Source organism: Canis lupus, chromosome 12, assembly GCF_011100685.1.
Source record: "Canis lupus familiaris isolate Mischka breed German Shepherd chromosome 12, alternate assembly UU_Cfam_GSD_1.0, whole genome shotgun sequence".
Classification (NCBI taxonomy): domain Eukaryota; kingdom Metazoa; phylum Chordata; class Mammalia; order Carnivora; family Canidae; genus Canis; species Canis lupus.
This window is the reverse complement of record NC_049233.1, coordinates 20,418,139-20,437,619: the sequence shown is the minus strand read 5'-3', so window position 1 is coordinate 20,437,619 and position 19,481 is coordinate 20,418,139. Positions and strand designations below refer to the sequence as shown.

Genomic DNA, 19,481 nt, shown 5'->3' with positions numbered 1-19,481 from the left:
GTGTTTGAAACAGATGAGGACGGCTGAGATCTGAAGTTGGCACACACAGTAGATGGTCCCTGCAAACCACCATGACTACATTAAGCTGGAAGGTTCCATCTGGAGTCCTCCTCTTGTACTTTCCCAGCGCAGTAGTGACTCTGTTCTAACCCTGAGCCCTCCTCTCTACTTAGCTACAATCTGTATCTTCCCCGGCCCCACACTTTGTGTCTTGCTAGTTTAGCTCAGTCCCTCTCAGAAGTCTTCTCAGAAGAGATTCATAAATCTCCAAACCCAGAGCACTCAACTGATATTTTTTGAGTCCCTCTATTGTGCCAAGGACTGTGGGGTTGAGAAATGAAAAGAACCTTCACTTGTCCTTTGCCTAATTGTGTCCTGCTCCATGACATCTTTACTTGGCTTAAAACTAACTTTTCACAGAGCAAAGTCTTGCTCTGATCATTAGTTTTTAGAGACATTGCTTAGTAGCTTACCTCCCATGGTAGGTAAGAATCCAGACGTCACAGCCCAATGGATCTTGAGATCCAGACAGCCTCTGGGCTTATTAGCTGTGTGCCTTTGAGCAAATGTCTGAAGCTTCCTGAGCCTAACTTGTTCTGGACAGTATGGCCTCTGGGAGGGTGAAATGAGATAATTTCTGTAAGAGTTTAAAGCAGTTCAGTAAATAATAGTAATCGTAGCAGACGTGGCAGCAGTTTTTCTAGAGTGGGAGATTAAATGAGGTAATCCTGTTTGGTGTTTAGCACAGTGCCTGGCATTTAATAAGATCTCACACACATAAGTCTTTTCTTCATGGGGTTGTTGAGGGTTCCGTGAGGTAATCATCTAAAGTGGTCAGTTTTATCAGTTCTGAAATGAGGGAGCTGGACTTGATTGATGACCTAGCTCGTGATTTTGGTCTCTGAGGGAAGGAAGTGGGCCTTAGAAGTCTGTCTCCTGTAGCACTGTGCCTTGCCTAGAGCATGCACTCAGATATTTTGTGATGGAAGCGTTGAGTTATATATTTTTAATTCTGGTTTTCTAGAGATGTCACTAAACAAAGGTGTGTTTCTGGAGTGTGAAAAAATGTCTTAGCATCTACATTTGTTTGCGTGTGTGTGCTGCTTCCCTTGACACATCCGTTTAGAAAACCTGGTGTGGCCATTATAAGATCCAGGAAAAAGCCCCAGAATCACCCCTGTGGCTGTGGCATCAGGTCACTGCAGGTCTCAGAACGTGGGCCTTGGCCCATGGCCAGAAGCTTATCTGCATGTCCGTAGGTTCTGATTCCGAACCTGATCAGTCCGGCCAGAGCCAGCTCAGGCTGATGAGATGATAGGAAGCCAGAGGCCTCCTCATGACCCTCTGGCCAGCACTGTAACCATTCCCCCCTGGGGACCCACAGAACAGCCATCCTCTTGTAAATCCATCCAGGTGGCCCGGCCTCTCCCTCTTGGGAAATGAATGAAAGTTATGGCCACTGTGAGTAATAGGGTAGCACTGGTTTAGAAGAATTGATTAGGGGAGCCTGGGTGGCTCAGTCCGTTGAGTGTCCGACTCGTGGTTTACCCTCCAGTCATGATCTCAGGGCCCAGGGATCTAGCCCAGGGTTGGCTCCATGCTCAGCCAGGAGTCTGCTGCAGATTCTTTTTTCTCCTCCTCCCTCTCCCCTTCTACTCCTCCCCTCCAAGCGCGCGCGCACACACACACACACACACACACACACACACACACAGTCTCTTTCTCTCTCTCTCCCTGTCTCTCAAATAAATAAATCATCTTTGAAAAAAAAAAAAAGAATTGATTAAATAGAGGGCAGAAACATTTTCTAGTCTTGCTCTGAATGTAATAGGGGGATTAATTTTGGTTTTGCCCCCCTTCCCTAAGTTTTCGGTTGTCTTCTTTCACTTCTGTTTCCCTTCTGAGTTACGTCGATTTGAGGCACACTGATTGAGCATCTTCTCTATATCTGGTATTTGTATCTAGGCTCTGTCAGAACTTCAGAGGGAGGGCAGCCCCGGGGTGGCTCAGTGGTTTAGTGCCACCTTCATCCCAGGGTGTGATCCTGGAGACTCGGGATTGAGTCCCTCATCGGGCTCTCTGCCTGGAGCCTGCTTCTCCCTCTGCCTGTGTCTCTGCCCTCTCTCTCTCTCTCTCTCTCTCTCTCTGTCTCTCATGAATAAATAAAATAAAATCTTGAAAAAAAAAATTTCAGAGGGAGCGGGGATCTTGGGGAACCAGGAGGTGTGGGGCCTGAAGGGGAACCCGCTCAGGGCCAGTGCTCCTCCTCAGGCATCCCTCTCCTGTGGTTCTAGATGCTGTTTCCTAAAGAAATTTCCCTTGGGTTGATGTATTCCTCTCCAGCTCCCCCTACTTTTCTGCATATCCGACCACTCTTCTCTCCATGGTCTTTCTCCTTACCATGCTTAGATTCCAGCTTCTCCCAGCCCTCCCTGACTTCCCACCCCCTTCCCACCCCTGCCTCCTGTCTAGCTCCCAGCCACCCAGACAAGCAGTACGGACCTCAGTCTGCACTCTTCCACTTCACATTCACCCATGTACGCTGACTTCCACCCCTCCTTTTCTATAACATTTACTCTATAGAGTCCTCAGTCACCTTCTGGCCCCCAAATCTGATGGACTCTTCATGCATTCATTCATTCATTCATTCCACAGATACTTACTGAAATCTCACTCTGTGCTCTAAGCATCATTCCCACCGCTTGGGACCCATCAGAAAAAAAAAAAAAAATGAAGATTCTGACCCCCCCCCCCAACCCCCCCTGCAGCCTGCATCTCAGTCCCAAGTTGCCTTGTTCTCCCTGAAGGTCTCCCCATGGTGAGCATGGACTCCTTGCTGCTCACTTTCCTTGGCTGCTGGGGCTCTTTGGGTTTCCTTTGGCCTCTGGCTGGTCTTCCTCAGTCCCCCCTACTAGTCCTGGACTTCTGCTGTTTCTTTTTCTTTCTTTCTTTTTTTTTTTTTTTTTTACTTCTGCTGTTTTTTTTCTTCTGCTGTTGATGATACCACCAGCTATGATATTTTTAAAAAAGATTTATTTATTTATTTTAGAGAGAGGGAGAAAGAGACAGCATGCACACGTAAGTGCTGGGAGGGGGGTGAGAGGGGCTGAGGGAGAGAGAGAGAACCTCTAAGCAGACTCTGTGCTAAGAGCAGGGCGTGGAGCCCCACATGGGGCTTGATCCCAAGACCCTGAGATCATGACCTGAGCCAAAATCAAGAGTCAGATGCTTACCCACTGCATCACCCACTGCCCCTACCATCAACATTTTGAGTAAATATCATAACACCTTGCATATTTTTAATAAAATTATGTTTGTGTATCTGCTCCCTGAGCATGACCTGAGCACCACTCTTGAGTACTTTTTCACCTTAATCTATTGCACCATCGAGTCTTTGGAAGATCGCCCATTGCTGTCCTGTGTCTGTACTATTACCATCATCCAGGCCCGCATCATCCCTTGTAGCAGCCCCCTTCCTAAGCTTCTCGCATGGCCTGGCTTACCTCCCCTTCCCCAGCCCACTTTTCACACCCAGAGCGCAGTGTGCTCTCTGCTGTGCAAATCTCACTGTACTATCCCATTAAAAATTGTAGGTGGCTATCTCCTGCATGTAGGAGAAGATCCACTTTTTATACCTGCCATAAAGGATCCTTCACAGGCCTGTTTCCTGCCAGCCCTCCAGCCACATCACCTTGTACATACAGACCATTCATTTTTCCTGGGAATCCTATTTCCCCAATTTCTCTGCCTTAGTGCAAGCAGCCCCTTTTCTGTCTTCTCTTGGCCCATCTATTCGTTCAGGATACGGGTGAAACAGAACCTCACTGGTGATGTTTTCCATGGGACAAGGTGGTTAGGGGGGAGCTCAGTCCCGTCAGGGCCCCCCCTCTGGTCTCCCGCACTGCTTGTGCATGCAGTAGTTCCCCCCATCTGTGTGGTCTTAATTATCTGAATTCTGAGGCAGTGCAGAAGCAGGTGATCCTCAGATCAGCATTAGTAGCCTAATGCTAGGGCACAAGGCCCACGTCATTCCCCTCACTTCATCTCATTACATAGGCATTTTATCATTTCACATCATCACAAGAAGGAGGATGAGTACAAAACACTAAGATACTTTGAGAGAGACCTCATTCACATAACTCTTATCACATGTTGTTATAATTGTTTTATTAGTTATTGCTGTTAATCTTTTATTGTACCTTATTTCTAAATTAATATCTGTCCTGTGATGCCAGGCAGGGAGCTTGAGTCTCTCCTAGGCACTAGGGAGTCATGGGGGACTGTAGAACAAGGCCTGCGATGGATCTGTCATCTTTGCCACTGTAGTCGGGAAATGGCAGAAAGAGCATTTGAGGATAGTCCTTTAATCTGCCCTCTGCAGGCCATGGCCTTAGTTCCTGCTCAGGGCGAACAGAGCACTGGCTCAAACTGTGAGAGGAGCAGACACACCCCCACACCCGAGGCTGTTAGGGGGGCGTATTTCCTCTTTGCCTCCTACTTTGTATGTGTCTGTGTGTGGCTATGTCCTCCCCTCCGTCAGCTCTCACTGTGTGATTGTCTTGCATGGAGATTATCTGGGTTTCTTGGCCAGAGCTTAAGGTCGCTGGTGTCCCAGGCAGTTTCTGTTCCTTTTTGTGTTCCCCTGAAAGAGAGCTGCCCAGTAGGCCCTGGACAGGGGATACCTGGCCTCTTGGCTCTTGCTCCAAGGCCTGGATTTCTTAGCAAATGGGGTGTTGCACATCAAGCCTTGGATGAGGGTGCCTGCAGCCTCCTGTTAACCTCTGAGTTAACCAGCTAACCAGCTGTGAGTTCAGACTGGGGTCCAGCCTCTCCCTCTGATGCTTGGTTTTCGTCCTGGGTTATCTTTACCCTGTGTGAGGTCATACAGGCCCCTGGGGTGCCGAAAGGCTGGGCAGAGAAAAAGCATACCAATTTTTAGATATTATTTAAAACTCATTCTTTTCTTTTTTCAAGATTTATTTATTTGAGAGAGAGAGCATGAGTGGGAGGGGAAGAAGGAGAGAGAGACGAGAATCCCAAGCAGATGCTGCGCTGAGTGTGGAGTATGACCCGGGGCTCGTTCCCACAACCCCGAGATCCCTACCCTAGCCAAAACCAGCCATCTATGCCCAACTGACTGTGCCACCCAGGTGCCCCTAAAATATTACTTCCTATTAGTAAAATGAGTTCTGTAGTAATGTATAGAGCAATTATCTTAGTGTGTGGGGTGGGTGGGAGGAGACAGGGAAATATCTTGGAATATGACATTATACCTAAATATTGACATTGGCCTAGATTTTATTAGGTTTACGGGTATGGACAGATTGGTTGGTGGCACAGTGTGGGTAGTGTTTACCCCAGCCTACGCCTTTGGGGTTAGATTTGTGTTTTCTGTTTATCTGTAGCACATTTTTTCTGGGAACTCTTGCCTTTTATGTGGTTATTTTCCTCTCTGCTTTGAAGATGATTTGGAATATCCCCTGTGAATATTATTTGCTGACAAATAGGGATATTTGAGTGCTAGATGTTTTTCATTAGCCTGCTTGGCCTTGATTTAATCTACTTGAATCAAATCATCATCATTAAGCTCTGTTCATCAGGTGCTCTCTCATTCAGGTGGTCCTTGACAGGTCTTTGTAGACTATGCAAAACAAGCTGGATGCGAGCCTAGAATGGAGGTATAATGAATGTCCCATAGGCGTAGGAGGCATTGTTGTAACACAGAGAATGGTAGGAAATAAAGGTGATGCAGAATCAAGGTGATGCACATAGCAAAGGCCTTGTGTGGAAGGGTATGGTTCTTATTGGTAAAATGGCCCACTTGCTGGGACCCATCACCTAATCTCTTTTACCTCTCAGTGGAGTAGGGGTGTGCAGAAATTGGGACAGCAGAGGTGATGCATCTGAAGTTCCTACAGAATGGCTTACTTAAAAAAAAAAAAAAAAGAATGGCTTACTTTAAAAACTCATTTATTTGCCTTTTAGCCCTGGTTGGCTCAGTTTAAATATGGGCAGTTTAAATATGGGCCTCCCTTCAGGAGCCCTGACACGAATAACTGGAGGAATCTGAAGGCTCCCTGGGGGAATCAGCCATCAGCCCCCTGATAAAACTGGTTCATGGCCCTGGAGGTGGCTTCACTTCACTCCATCCCTGTGAACTCACAGTTCATTTTTCTATCAAGCTCTAATCCACATGCCTGGCTCTTCAGACAAAACATGGGGATCGACACACTGCTGTTTTGAGTAGGAAACTTTCCAGATGGTGGAGAATAATTAAAAATGGTTGCTGCAGATAGATCACTTTCTGTTCTCCTTTTCCTTCCCTGAGTGTAAACAAACAGGTGAAGGCAAAGTCACCTGGGCCCTGCCTGGCCCAGCTATCGCTGGGCTTTGGAGCACCTGGGTAATCCTTTCATTTCCTGAAATACCAGGAAACGCCGTAAGTGCCTTGAAGATGATTCTCCCTGGCACCCGCTCTTGACAATTGACAATGATTAGTGACTTGCTGTCGCAGACACATCCGTGACCATTCGAATTACCCCCTCTTTGTGTGTCTTGCTTTATGGAGCTCAAGCTTCTATAAAAACTGTGGCTGAGACGACACCGTGGCACTGGCGGGGGCCCCTCTTCTGCAGTCTAGTCTGAAATGTTACCCAGTCTTCACTTGCAACCTGAAATCCCACACTCCAAAACCTCTTCATTTTCCTGTTTGGATTTTTAATCTTTAATTATCTATTTGTTTAATATTTATATTGTCTCTTGGGATTACACTTAAAAATATTTTATTTGGACCAGTGTGTGTGTGTTAGGAATATCCACAATGTAGCCAGTACTTTGAACTCTGCCAATGTGGCATGAGAGAAATACATCTGAAGAACAGTGATTTTTAAGCGATTATTTTGTGTGCATACTTCTTTTTCTTTAGTTTTTTGCTTCCACAAGCAAAAAACTTTATGCTTTAAGTTTAGTCATAAACTTTATGGTTTATGAATATGCCATGCTGTCCAAATGCAGGGAAAGCTTTCGGAAAGGGGGTGAGGAGAGTGAAGTATGTAATCAAATAGGATACTAGAAATATTGATCCAGAGGTCTTGTGGGGGGGCAGGTGAGGATATATATAATTAAGGCCTTGAGAGAAGAAATACATTTCATGAGAAAGTATATGTGCTATCTAAGGCTGTCTGTAAGGCACCTCGGAGGTCAAGTTCAACATATGCAAGCTTAGATTGCTTAAATAATACAGTCTTCTTGAAGTTATTTAGTTTCGTTGTAAAGGCAGTGGGGAAGAGCTGTCCCTAAGTCACCTCCTATTTTTCAGTATATAATTAACTTCCTAAATTGGGGATGGATAGCATGACAAATTCAATCTTCAGATGCATCTTTTTTTAAAAAACCCAACTTCAATGATTTTTAGAACTCTGTAAGTGACCCTTTCTAAATTCCTATTTATCCCAATAGAAAATTTAGATCTTGGGACTGATGTGTATAATAAAGCAGGTAGTATAATTTTATCATGGCCATTCTGATTATGGACTTTTCTCATAAATATTGTCATTTTTTACTCCAATAGAAAACTGTGATCGTGACTGTTAAGGGTGAGTCTGTTCAGCCTTGTGAACATGGGCTTTGTAGAAAATCTGTTGTGCGTGTATTTGTGTAGCTTTGCTAAATTCTTATATCAAGGCAGTTTTTCAAGTGAGAAAACCAGAATCTCTAGGCGTTGCTCAAAACCACACAGAAAGGTACTGTCAGAACTCTGCCTCCTGGTTTCAGACGCCCGGCCCTTCCAGCCAGCTCCTGGTCATCCAGAACGGAGAATTTCAGAGAGCAGGAGTGAAAAGCATCTTTGTTTCAGCTGTATCTGCCTTTTCTTGAGTGACAGAGGGGCTGCAAACCGGGTACATCGAGTCCCAGTCATGAAAACATGCGTGCAGGTGACCAGCTGGCCTCCTGGGGTGCTCCCGAAGCAGGAGCCTCAGGGAAGAACCCTCTAGGAAAGGGGCTAAAAGACTCTTTATTTAAAAAAAAAAAAAATCTTCCCCACCAATTGGGCGTAACTTTCAAATGTTTTCCTGTCTGACTGAAATTTTCCTATCCACTGCCTCAGCAGAGAGATGCAAAATCACTTTTGGGAAAGTCTGGGTTGAGACCATTTGGCTTCCAGTGAGCCGGCTGAGCTGGGGGACCAGGATGTTTTGTTTGGTCCTCCTCGTGCTCCCCAGGAGGAGGGACCCTGTGCCCACTCTCCCCCTATGGGGTCAGGGTTCCCCACGTACTGCTCTGTGTGTTGTCGCCCCTAGGTGGGAGTAGTGGTCGTGGGGCAGCAGCAGTCTTTGGAACAGAGCTGCTTCTGTGAAACAGGCCCCACACCCTCTCCCGTCCTCGGTGGCTCGTCTTCCAACCCAGCCCCTTCCAGGTGCCCATGCGTGGTTGTGTCTGCCAAGAAATGAAGAGAACCAGCCAGACCTGAGCATGAAATGTTCCCTAAGAGGAAAATGATGAGTCTGCTTTCATTGCATTTCTTCTCTCTTATCTTTGGTGCCTGGATATCCACTTGCATGGAATAGACAACAGTTCGGGGCATTCGGAAGCCCAGGTGCTCCTGGGGACCTGTGGCTGGCAGGCTGGCGGGTTAGCTCGTGAGGACTTGCTCCCTTGCTCTGTCAGATAGAAATGACACCCAGGTGCCATCTCCACAGGGTGGAGAAGCAGTAATATAGTTCAGACTTTGGGGATTAACTGCAGCAAGTTGTCAGTGTAAGACTTTTGGAGCTGAGGGTGGAGAGAATCTCTCAGAACATCCATTCTACCTTAGTTGGCCTGATCCTTTCCACCTTATCTGTAAAATGGGAATATTACTAGTTTTTATCCTGTGGGGTAGTTGTGAGGATTCCATGAAATAATTTATGTAAAGCCCTCGGAACCATGCCAGGTGCCGACTAAGCGCTGGATGACTTTAACTGCCATAATTGTTGTTGTTGTTAATGGATGAAAACACTGGGGTCCAGAGAGGTAAAATACCTTGCCTGAGGTCACCCAGCTGCCCTGGAGCAGAAGTGGGACTGGAACCAAGTCCAGTTTGCTTTGCCAGAAGCAGCTATTTGGCTGGCATCTGTGGTCTGGTGTCGACCAAGAGCTCAGAATCATGTGCCCCTAATAGAATATGGCATGTGGAATGGTTTTAGTTTTGTTATGGCTACACAAGCATGCTCAATGTCATTGCCTTTGTGCATGATGCTCTGTTTTAGTTAAAAGTTCAGTGAAGCTTTCTGTGTGTGTGTGTGCGTGCCTGCGCACGTGTGCACGTGTGTGTGTGTGTGTGTGTGTTTGAGAGAGACGGAGGGAGGGAGATGTGGTTCCTCCTACATAATTTAGTGTTCTCCTTTTGCATTAGTGTGTTAGCACGTTTTCACTTTTAACCTTTCACCCACTGAGCCTGGCATTTAAAATGCTATTAAACTCAATAATGTTTCCTATAAACAGTCTTAGAGGGATGGGAAATAATTGGAATGACATTTTTAATAGGCTCCTGTTTCTCAGCCCTGTGTGCTGTCTGAACCCAATGAGAACTTGCAGAGAGGAGCTTGTTAGTTGTTTTGTCCTTGCTCTGAGGTTGGTGGAAGGTTATGGAGTGAGGTTTTGGGGTGCCAAAGGACCTTTTAAAGCACAGAGAGTGGTTTTTATGCTGGAGAAGTGGAACTGCTTTTTTTTTTTTTTTTTTTTTTTGAGTAGTCTTTTTGTTTTTTAAATTAACAAACACGGTGAATGAAGGAGCATATCACTCCTTCCTCCTTCAGATGGCTTCAAGAAAAAGCATAGAGCCAAATTTCTAGCCACGCTTAGCCAATGAGAAGGACTTCCTGGACTGCATTTTTGTGGATCAGCTTCGTTCCTTACTCCTTCTCTTTGCCTTCAGTAGATATTTTTTGGTCCTCTCCTGCTTCTGTCTTATGTTGCCATTCTGTGTTCTGTGCCACATATCCTAAATTTGATTTGGGAACAAACTTTTCAAGAATCAAATTGAACGTGCCTTTTCTGTTTATAAAGTTCTGAGGTCTTGGGAGGCCACTGTATGTGTGTGGGCCCCACGTTTATCTTCATCTATAAAATAAGGAAAGAGGACATGAGCTTGCTGAGACATAGTAAAATGGGAACAAGCAGGGCTGCCTACAAAGAAAGGTGCATGGCTTAGAATGGCTTCTCCTGCTGCTACCCAGGGCTTAGAGATGGAAAAACACTGGAATTTTGTGTTTTTGCCTTAATCAAAGTGCTAGATCCTATTCTCTGAGAATCGTGTTCAGAAAACATTTGTTAAGCATTCATCTGTAGTTACTATGATAGATGCTTGCAGTATTAGTTCATCAAATAGGCATTTATGAGTTACCCTACTACAGGCCTAGCCACTGGGGAGCCCAGGGAGGGAGCGAGGACATGGATAAGAGTATAAATGTGGGCAGTTGTTAGGCTGGGGGTCAGCTAACTGAGCACAATCCTGGCTACCCTGTTTAATTGTTGTTTTTATTTAACAAGTGCTTGCTGAATGCTGGCTGTGTCCAAGGCACTGTTTTAGGCTATCGGTTGAAGATAACCAAGACAAGTAAGATCCCCACTTTTTTAGACCTTCTATTCCAGTGAAGGAAGAGTTTAAAAACAAGTCAAGATATACCCTATTAAGCTGTCCCCTTACAACAGGTAAGGGTAAATTTTATGGTCTGTAAATTATATCTCAAAAAGGTGTTAAAAAAAAGAAAAAATCTTGGCCCTCATGGAGCTGGCAGTCAGGTTTGCCCCAACACAGTTGATCCTCATTCTTCACACATTTTGCGTCTGCCGTTGCTCCTACTTGCTAAAATTTATTTGTAAGTCTAAAATCAACACTCAGCAGTTCTGCAGTCACTTGTGGACATGCACATAGCAGTGGAAAATTTGAGTCACCCAATGAGCACGGCTCTAGCTGAAGTCAAACAAGTTTGACTTCTAGTTTCAGCTTTCCTGCTGTAAGCAAGTGTCTTCTTTGTGGTTTCTGTAGTACCACATCTCTTTTGCATTTTTGTGTGTTTTGTTGCTGATTTTGGTGTTTAAAATGGTCCTTACCCCGGGTGCTCAATTGCTGTCTATCGTTCATAAGCACAAGAAGGCTCTGATATGCCTCACAGAGGACATACGTGTGTCAGATAAGCTTCCTTAGGCATGAATTATAGTGCTGTTGGCCATGAGTTCAGTGTTCATGTTTCAGCAATATATATTAAATACAGCATCTTTAAACAAAAACACGCATAATCAAGGTTGTATATTGATTGGCTGATGGAAATATTTGTGACCAGAGATTGTAGGTACCTAACTCTGTATTTCCCCTTAGAGCAATGGTCCAGTGTCACTCTGTATCTGCAGTGACTTCATTGAACACAACTACTCTGAGTAAGAAGAATTGACTGTATCTTCAGGACTAGGGAAAGAATGTATGTACAGCCCATATACCAAATGTCTATCTTCCTCAAAGGAAAAACAGGATGATTCTTTGAGTAGTTAGAGTAGTGGACTCTAAACATTTATATACACTCTCAGATCCTGTTTTATTTAGCTGAGCTTTTTGGTGTCAAATATTAGTTCCAAAGGAACATACTAATGAAAAGTACTAGAATGTGTAAGGAAGTTTTTATTATATAACCAGTTATTTGTATGTTGGCATTAGCGAACAATAGTTGACCTACACATTTTCCATGTAGCTAACTATATACTTCAAATACTTTGATGTATGTTGCATAGATTTGTAACTTGGTCTATGACATACTACAATAACTATTTCATTAACAGAGCTAAAAAATGTGATTTAAATGTTATTTATAAGGTGTAGCTCTTTTTAAAATTTTCACTCTCTCGTCCCTTGCGTCAAATTATATAAACACAGTTCAAGTTATGATGTCAAAATAAAAAGAAATAAATTCCAAATGGATACATGCATAGGAAAAGCTCTCAGAGAACTGGCATCAAATATGTGGAGGGAGATGTGAATACCAGCTGCAGAAGGGAGGAAAGCAAAGAACATAGAGGGGATGTAGGTTTTTATGTATTTCTCAATTGTTCAGTTTTTCAAAGTATTTGTGTTTCTTTTGAAGTTAAAAACGTACTCAAGACACATTTTTAAAAAAGATTTATTTATTTGAGAGAGACACACAGAGAGAGGCAGAGACATAGGCAGAGGGAGAAGTAGGCTCCCTGCGGGGAGACCGATGTGGGGCTTGATCCCAGGACCCCAGGATCATGACCTGAGCTGAAGGCAGATAGATGCTCAACCACTAAGCCACCCAGGTGCCCCAAGACATTAATTAATTAAATAAATTCTATGAAGGGCACAGGAAAAGTTCCAAGACAGAGACTGGCCTAGTAGTCACTGAGAAGTTGGTGAGGACTAGTCTCTGCACGAGTGGCTTGCAGACATGCTTGCACATGGGAACGCTCCGGGGAGCTTGGGGACATGCCGATGCCCCAGAGGATCAGGTTTAATGGGCTGGGGTGACCCAGGCATAAAGATTTTTTTTATTTTTATTTTTTAAAGATTTATTTATTTATTCATGATAGACATAGAAAGAGAGAGAGGCAGAGACACAGGCAGAGGGAGAAGCAGGCTCCATGCCAGGAGCCCGATGCGGGATGCGATCCCGGGACTCCAGGATTGTGCCCTGGGCCAAAGGCAGGCGCCAAACCTCTGAGCCACCCAGGGATCCCCAACCGCTGAGCCATCCAGGGATAAAGATTTTAAAAGCTTGCCCAGGGATTCAAATCATGAGCTAGAGTTGGACACCAGGACTCTACACACAGAACTATATTACAGAAGTAGACTCTGGCCAGCTTAAGGAGGCTCTCTAGGGGGTTCACGCAGTTGGTGGGAGCCTAGGGGCGCCCTAGGGCAGGGCTGTGGGAACTGCAGAGGAAGAACCTGGGTAGGTACACGGCACTGACCAGCATGTTCCTCCATTCCTGCCCCAAATTCAGAGTCTAGGATAAGGTGTCTGATTGGCTGGTCTTCTGTCCTGGGGAGAGGACATGGCCCCATCATCATTCCAGGAGGAAGCTGATCATCAGAGTAACCACTTCCCTCATACACATGCATGTGTGTGCACACGTGTGCACACATACATATCTGGGGAGAAGGGGAGGGGTGTTTCCCCAGGAAATGCTGGTGCCTTCAGGAAGCAGGTCAGCCAAAACCTCATGGGGGCCCACTCTGCCCCATGAACTTGAAAGATGGGTGTTTCCTGGATGAAACTGAATGGAAATTTGTGCCTGGAACATGTGCAGTGTTTGGCAAATACTTTCTTCCTCCCTGCCTGCCTTTCCCCTCTCTTCCCTTTCCCATTGCCACTGGCTTCCACGTCTTCTCTCTTGGGGATATCAGCCTGAGAAGACAAGGCTTACCCTCAAAGGAGTCATGGTGGACAGTAGAGAGTCAGGCAGTTGGGTCAAGGGTGACCAATGTGAGTGGCATTCAGGAGGGGACACCACTGTGGCTGGAGTGGTTGTAGTGGGGCTTCATGCTGGTGTGGGTGCAGGTGGTTTAGCAGCCAGATGTTGTCAAGGAGAAGGCCGTGGTGACAGCGAGGTGATGATGAGATGATGAGGATAGCCAGAGTGACAGCAGTGGGTCAGCTCCTGCTGAAGAGTGGGCAACAAAAGAGTTGAGTGAAGCAAGCCAGCACAGACTCGGCTTTTGGTTTTCTATCTTGTCCATCGAGTAGTAACTGAGCCCTTCCTGTGTTAGTCCCTGTGTGCAAGGAGTGGCACCTGAGAAGTCCAAGGAGTAGACAGAAAGGGTGGCATGGGGGCCATGGTACAGGATGCTTTCCATGGAAGGAGGCATCACACCCTGTGAGCAGTTAGGGAAGGCTTCGTTCAGGGCCACGGGTGAGCTGGGTTATGATGGATAAATGAGATTCTGATCAATAGATTTTGATTGTGTGTGTGTGTGTGTGTGAGAGAGAGAGAGAGAGAGAGAGAGAAGTAGGATACAAAATGAGAGGAGCTAAAACCCCCAAAGGAAATAGTGAGCAGCATGTTTCGGCTCAAAGTGTCCATCTGTTCTAAAGGAATACAGGCAATTAGGGCTAGAAGGGAGGCTGGGAGCCCCCTGAGGAAGGTCTTGTGGACCACCAGTAGTAAGGTTTTGGGGTGGAGGTCGGGGGGAGACCTATGTGTTTGGATAGGGCTTTGTGTTTTCCAGAGCGCCTTCTTAACCCTCAGTCCCATTTGACTTTTTCCCTGTGAGCGTGACTGAACATGTCCCAGACAACAGCACAAACACATGAGAAGGCTCACGCATCGCTGTGTACAAAGGGCAAATGACACCTCGCTGCAGAGAAATAGGGTTGTTGACAAGGGCAAGTGGCCGAGGATGGTCACCTCTATCTGGGTGTGTTGGGAGTCCACCCGGGGAGGGTCTGCAGTGTGTCATTCGCTTGGTTCCACACTGCTGTGGTCATGGCCAGTATGTTCCCCCCACACCCACAGTACAGCCCGCACACCTTTTTGTTTAGAGGAGAACCAGTGAGTGTATTGCTGAGGTGTATCCAGGGGCCTCCTGGAGAAGGCCTGGGTCTGGGCCTCCTCCTCACCTGGCCTCCTCCCCTGCTTCTGAACATGTGGGTGGTGCTTCTCAGCCCCACCTGTACATCAGAAACATCTGGGGAGCTGGACCTCACTGGCAGCTGGGCCAGTGCCACCCAGACCCACTGGGGTGCTACACATGTCCCCGATCTTGTGGACAGGGAGACTGAGGCCCGGCGTGTCAGATTACTTACACACCTAGCAAGGCAGAGGCAGCCTTTGAATCCAGGTAGCTGGTCCTTAAATCCAAGCCTTGAACCCCTACATTTGGTTTCCTCTTCCCTGCAGGCTGAATTGCCAGAGTCCGGATTTGGCTCTTGCTAGCCAGGTGACGGCCATGGACTTGGCCCAGCACAAGTGAGATTTTCAAGGCAGCTTTCGAAATAAACAAGCCAGCAGCGTGGGCTGTTCTGTCTTGCCCCGTGCCCCCCAGCACAGCACGTGTGAAATTAGCAGCTGCAGGGCTCTGTTTCTGAAGCTCAGGGGTACACTTTCAGGGCTGCTGTCCAGTGTGCAGTTAACTGGCTTGCCGGGGAAACCTTAACCAGGTCGAAGCTTCTTAAAATCTTGAGTCCTCATTTTCTACCAGGTTCTGTCCTCCACAGGGCCAGGTGCCTAGGACTAACTTCCTAAATACTTGAATGGTGGCCTCAGCTTGGGAGCACTTGGCTTGGTTTCATCTGCAGCGAGTACAAGTCTAGATACCACCCAGGGACCAGCATTGTTTTGTTTGTTTGTTTGTTTGTTTGTGTAGGTATTGGGAGGCATGTCATTAAAGAAACACGGGGCGGGACGCCTGGGTGGCTCAGTGGTTGAGCGTCTGCCTCTGGCTCAGGTTGGGATTCCGAGGCCCGGGATTGAGTCCTGCATCGAGCTCCCCACAGGGAGCCTGCTTCTCCCTCTGCCTGTGTCTCTGCCTCTCTTTCTGTGTCTCTCATAAATAAATAAATAAATCTTTAAAAGAAAAAAAGAAACACGGGGAAACAAACAAACAAATGAGGCTGACTCCTCATTAGGTAGAAACCTTTGTGGGACAGATCTGTGGGTCTGAGATGCAAAAGGGAAGAAGGGCCCCCGGGGCTGGTAGCAGGATCTACTTGTTGTTTTGTTTTGTTTTGTTTTTGATGTGACCAAGAAGCTAAATTGGAATGTTTTTCCTTTATTTTACAGGTCACCGCCAAGACTGCCTTCCTATTTATTTTACCTCAGTATAACATTAGCGTGCCTACAGCAGGTAAGAAAAGCATGAGTCTCTGTCTTGCCCTCGTCCCATTAACACTGAAGGACTCAAAAAACTTCCTTGTCCTGTGTCCATGCGTGATCTTTTTAGATATCAGAGCTCAGCCTGCCGCATCGTAGCCCTGCTAAGAGACAGCCTGGGGCCATGTGAGGCCCTTGGCCCATGGTTCTGCCTCTCGGGGTTCCCAGGCCCCACCGTCAGGAACCAGTCACTGCACCTCTCTTTCAGTTGCAGAGCGCTGGGCATCCTCTTAATGAATAAGGGAGGAATTTTTGTTTGCTGATTCTAGTTCATTCTTTAGTACAGAGGTGAAGCATCTTGATTTCAAAGTGAGAGTCTCCTCTTTGCCTCACTCTCCCAGGGACTAGCTGAAGGATTCTGGGGGCAGAGCCCTTAACCCATGACCTGCGGAGGACACAGTCCCTGTAGCCAGACCCAGGGGAAGCTGTGCTTGGGGGGCAGCCAGTCAGTTCCTACATCTGAGACTCAAGCTGAGGTGTGTTAGCAAGAGAGGAGGAGAACTCTGGGCTCATGAGAGAAGAGACAGGAACTGCCATGGCCAGGGCAGGTGGTCAGGAGACAAGACCAATGCTTGCTCATCCCCAAGCGCCCTCCGGCCCTGGCAGGCACAGTGGGTTGCTGTGCCCAGGGCCATGTGGCCCAAGGTCTGGTTCTGTCTTCTCCATTCCTGCCCCTCCGCTCTTTTTTAAAAGACTGAAGTAAAATTGGGATGCCTGTGTGGTGCAGTAGTTGAGCGTCTACCTTCGGCTCAGGGTGTGATCCTGAAGTTCCTGGATGAGTCCTGTGTCGGGCTCCCCACAGGGAGCCTGCTTCTCCCTCTGCCTGTGTCTTTGCCTCTCTCTCTCTCTCTGTCTCCCATGAATAAATAAATAAAATCTTAAAGAAAAACATAAAAATAATAAGTAAAATTGAAGTAAAGTCAACACACAATGTTACATTAGCTACTCCTGTCTCTTGAAAATCCTAGTAACTAAGGCACCTCTAGATCAAATGAGGCTCATTTAATTATCTTTTTAAAACGATGTATTTATTTTAGAGAGCAAGAGTGTGTGTGTGAGCAGGGGGAGGGGCAGAGGGAGAGGAAGAGAGAGGATCCTCAGGCAGACTCTATGCTGAGCACAGAGCCCAACATGGGGCTTGATCCCCGGACCCTGAGATCATGACCTGAGCCAAAATCAGGAGTCAGATGCTTGACCGACTGAGCCACCCAGGCGTTCCTTTCTTTTTCTGTTTTTAAAAAAAATTGTGATAAAATACACATAACATACAATTTAGCATCTTAATGCTTTTTAAGCATACAGTTCAGGGGCGTTACGCACATTCACACTGTTGTGCAACCATCACCACCACCCTTCTCCAGAACTCTCTTCATCTTTCAAAACTGAAACTCTGAACTCGTTAAACAGTAACTCCCCACCCTACCCCCATCCCCAGCCCCTGGCAACTATGGTGCTGCTTACTACTGCCTCTATGAGTTTGACTATTCTAGGTAGCTTATGTAGGTGGAATCATACAGTATTTGTCTTCTTGTGTCTGGTTAAAGTTTATATTTGTCTATAAACATTTTTCAAAATGCATTTGTGTGATACATGACCCTCAGAGGAAATTTATAAAATGCAGATAAGCATAGGAAGATAAAAATCACACATGATACCACCACCCAACTAACCACTCCAGTTAGTGAGTATTGATTCATAATGATCCACTGTTTTTGCTCTTAGTATATGATGAGCCTTTTCCATGCCATTAATTATTATTCTTTTCAATAAGATATTTTGGAAAGCTATAGTGTGTTTCTTAATAGGGATTACCACAAATTATCTATTCAATCCCATATTATTGGATAGTTAAGTTTCCAGTTTATGTAGTAAACAGTGCTACAGTAAACATTCTTGGGACTAAATTTTTACATGCATTTATGGTTATTTTCCCACGATAAATTCCTATTACTGGAATTTCTGGGTCAAGTACTATGTATATTTTAAAGGTTTTATATATGCATTGCCAAAATATCTTCTGTCATCTAATTCTTATGACCCATAAATTCTAAGTTTTTAAGTTTTTTTGCAAATTTAAAATGGACAGGCTTTTTAAAATGTCAGAATGCCAGTGTATTACTTTATAAAGAGAGGTCCAGCTATTGAATATTGTGTTGATATTTTCATTGCATTTCTCCCTGAAGTCAGTTTATATGGGATGCAAGATCATAACCCAACACTGCTTTATTAATTTACCATGAGAAAGTGTTGTCCTGGGGGCTACAGCAGCTGGTATGCATGTGACCAGGGCATGCTTTTATTATAGGAAGGGCCTCTGAGATACTGTGGGTTCGGTTCCAGACCATTGTCATAAAATGAATAGTGCAGTAAAGCAAGTCAGATGAAATTTTTGGTTTCCTGGTGCATATGAAAGTTATGTCTACACTCTCCTGTAGCCTGTTAAGTGTGCAATAGCATTATACCTAAAAAGCAGAGTAGACACCTTGAGTAAAAAGTAGTTTATTGCTAAAAAATGCTAACCATCTTCTGAGCTTTTAGTGAGTTGTAATCTCTGATCACAGATGGCCATTGCAAGCATAATCATAATGAATAACTTGGAAATATTTTAAGAACTACCAAATGTGACACAGAGACAAGTGAGCAAATGCTGTTGGAAAAAATGGCACCGATACACCTGCTTGACACAGGGTTGCTGTCAAGCCTTTGGTTTGTCAAAAAATGCAGTGTCTGCAAAGTGCAGTAAAGTGAAATGCAAAAAATTGAGATATGCCTGTGTTTGTAAAGCCAGATCATGAGCAGAGGGTTAATTTTTGAGTTTGCAGCTTTCCCAGAGAAATTAGCAGACAAGTGATATCCTAAGAGAAATCCATCTCCAGCTGGGATGAGAAGGTAGACTTCATCAGTGCACATGGGTTCCCTCTTCTCCACATCCTTACCAATACCTGTTATTTTCACCATTCTGACAATGGTGAGGTATTCTCTCATTGTTCTGATTTGCATTTCCCTGATGATTAGTGATGTTGAGCTACTTACCACTTGTCTGTTGGCCATGTGTATATCTTCTTTGGAAACATGTCCATTCAGGTTCTCTATCCAGTTTTAATTGGATTATTTGATTTTTTTGGCATGGAGTTGTAGGGATTCTTTATGTATTTTGGATATTGACCCCTTACCAAATAGATCATTTGCAAGTATATTTTCCCATTCTGTAGGTTGCCTTTTTGTTTTGTTGATGCTTTGGTGTGCAGAAGCTTTTTATTTTGATACAGTCCCAAGAGTTTGCTTTTATTTCTCTTGCCTTAGGAGACCTATCTAGAAAAATCCTATAGCACATGTCAGTGAAATTATTGCCTGTGTTCTCCTCTTAGATTTTCATGGTTTTGGGTCTCCATTTAGGTCTTTAATCCATTTTGAGTTTATTTTTGTGATGTGAGGAAGTGGTCCAGTTTCATTTTCATTCTTTTGCATATGTCTGTCCAGTTTTCTCAGCACCACTTATTGAAGAGATGGTCTTGCCTCCATCGAATATACTTGCCTCCTTTGTCATAGCTTAATTGACCATATAAGCATAGGTTTATTTCTGGGCTCTCTATTCTGTTCTATTGATCTGTGTGTCTATT

General features: G+C 45.3%; 1 protein-coding gene across 2 annotated transcripts in view; it reads left to right on the top strand.

Annotated features, from left to right (window-relative positions):
- TRAM2 (translocation associated membrane protein 2) overlaps window positions 1-19,481 on the top strand; it is an 81,858-nt gene that overhangs the window by 26,617 nt on the left and 35,760 nt on the right. For both annotated transcript variants that reach the window (XM_038554309.1, XM_038554308.1), the window contains one exon: window positions 15,772-15,835. In XM_038554309.1, the coding sequence (XP_038410237.1) occupies window positions 15,772-15,835 (64 nt within the window). The remainder of the gene's footprint in view (window positions 1-15,771; window positions 15,836-19,481) is intronic.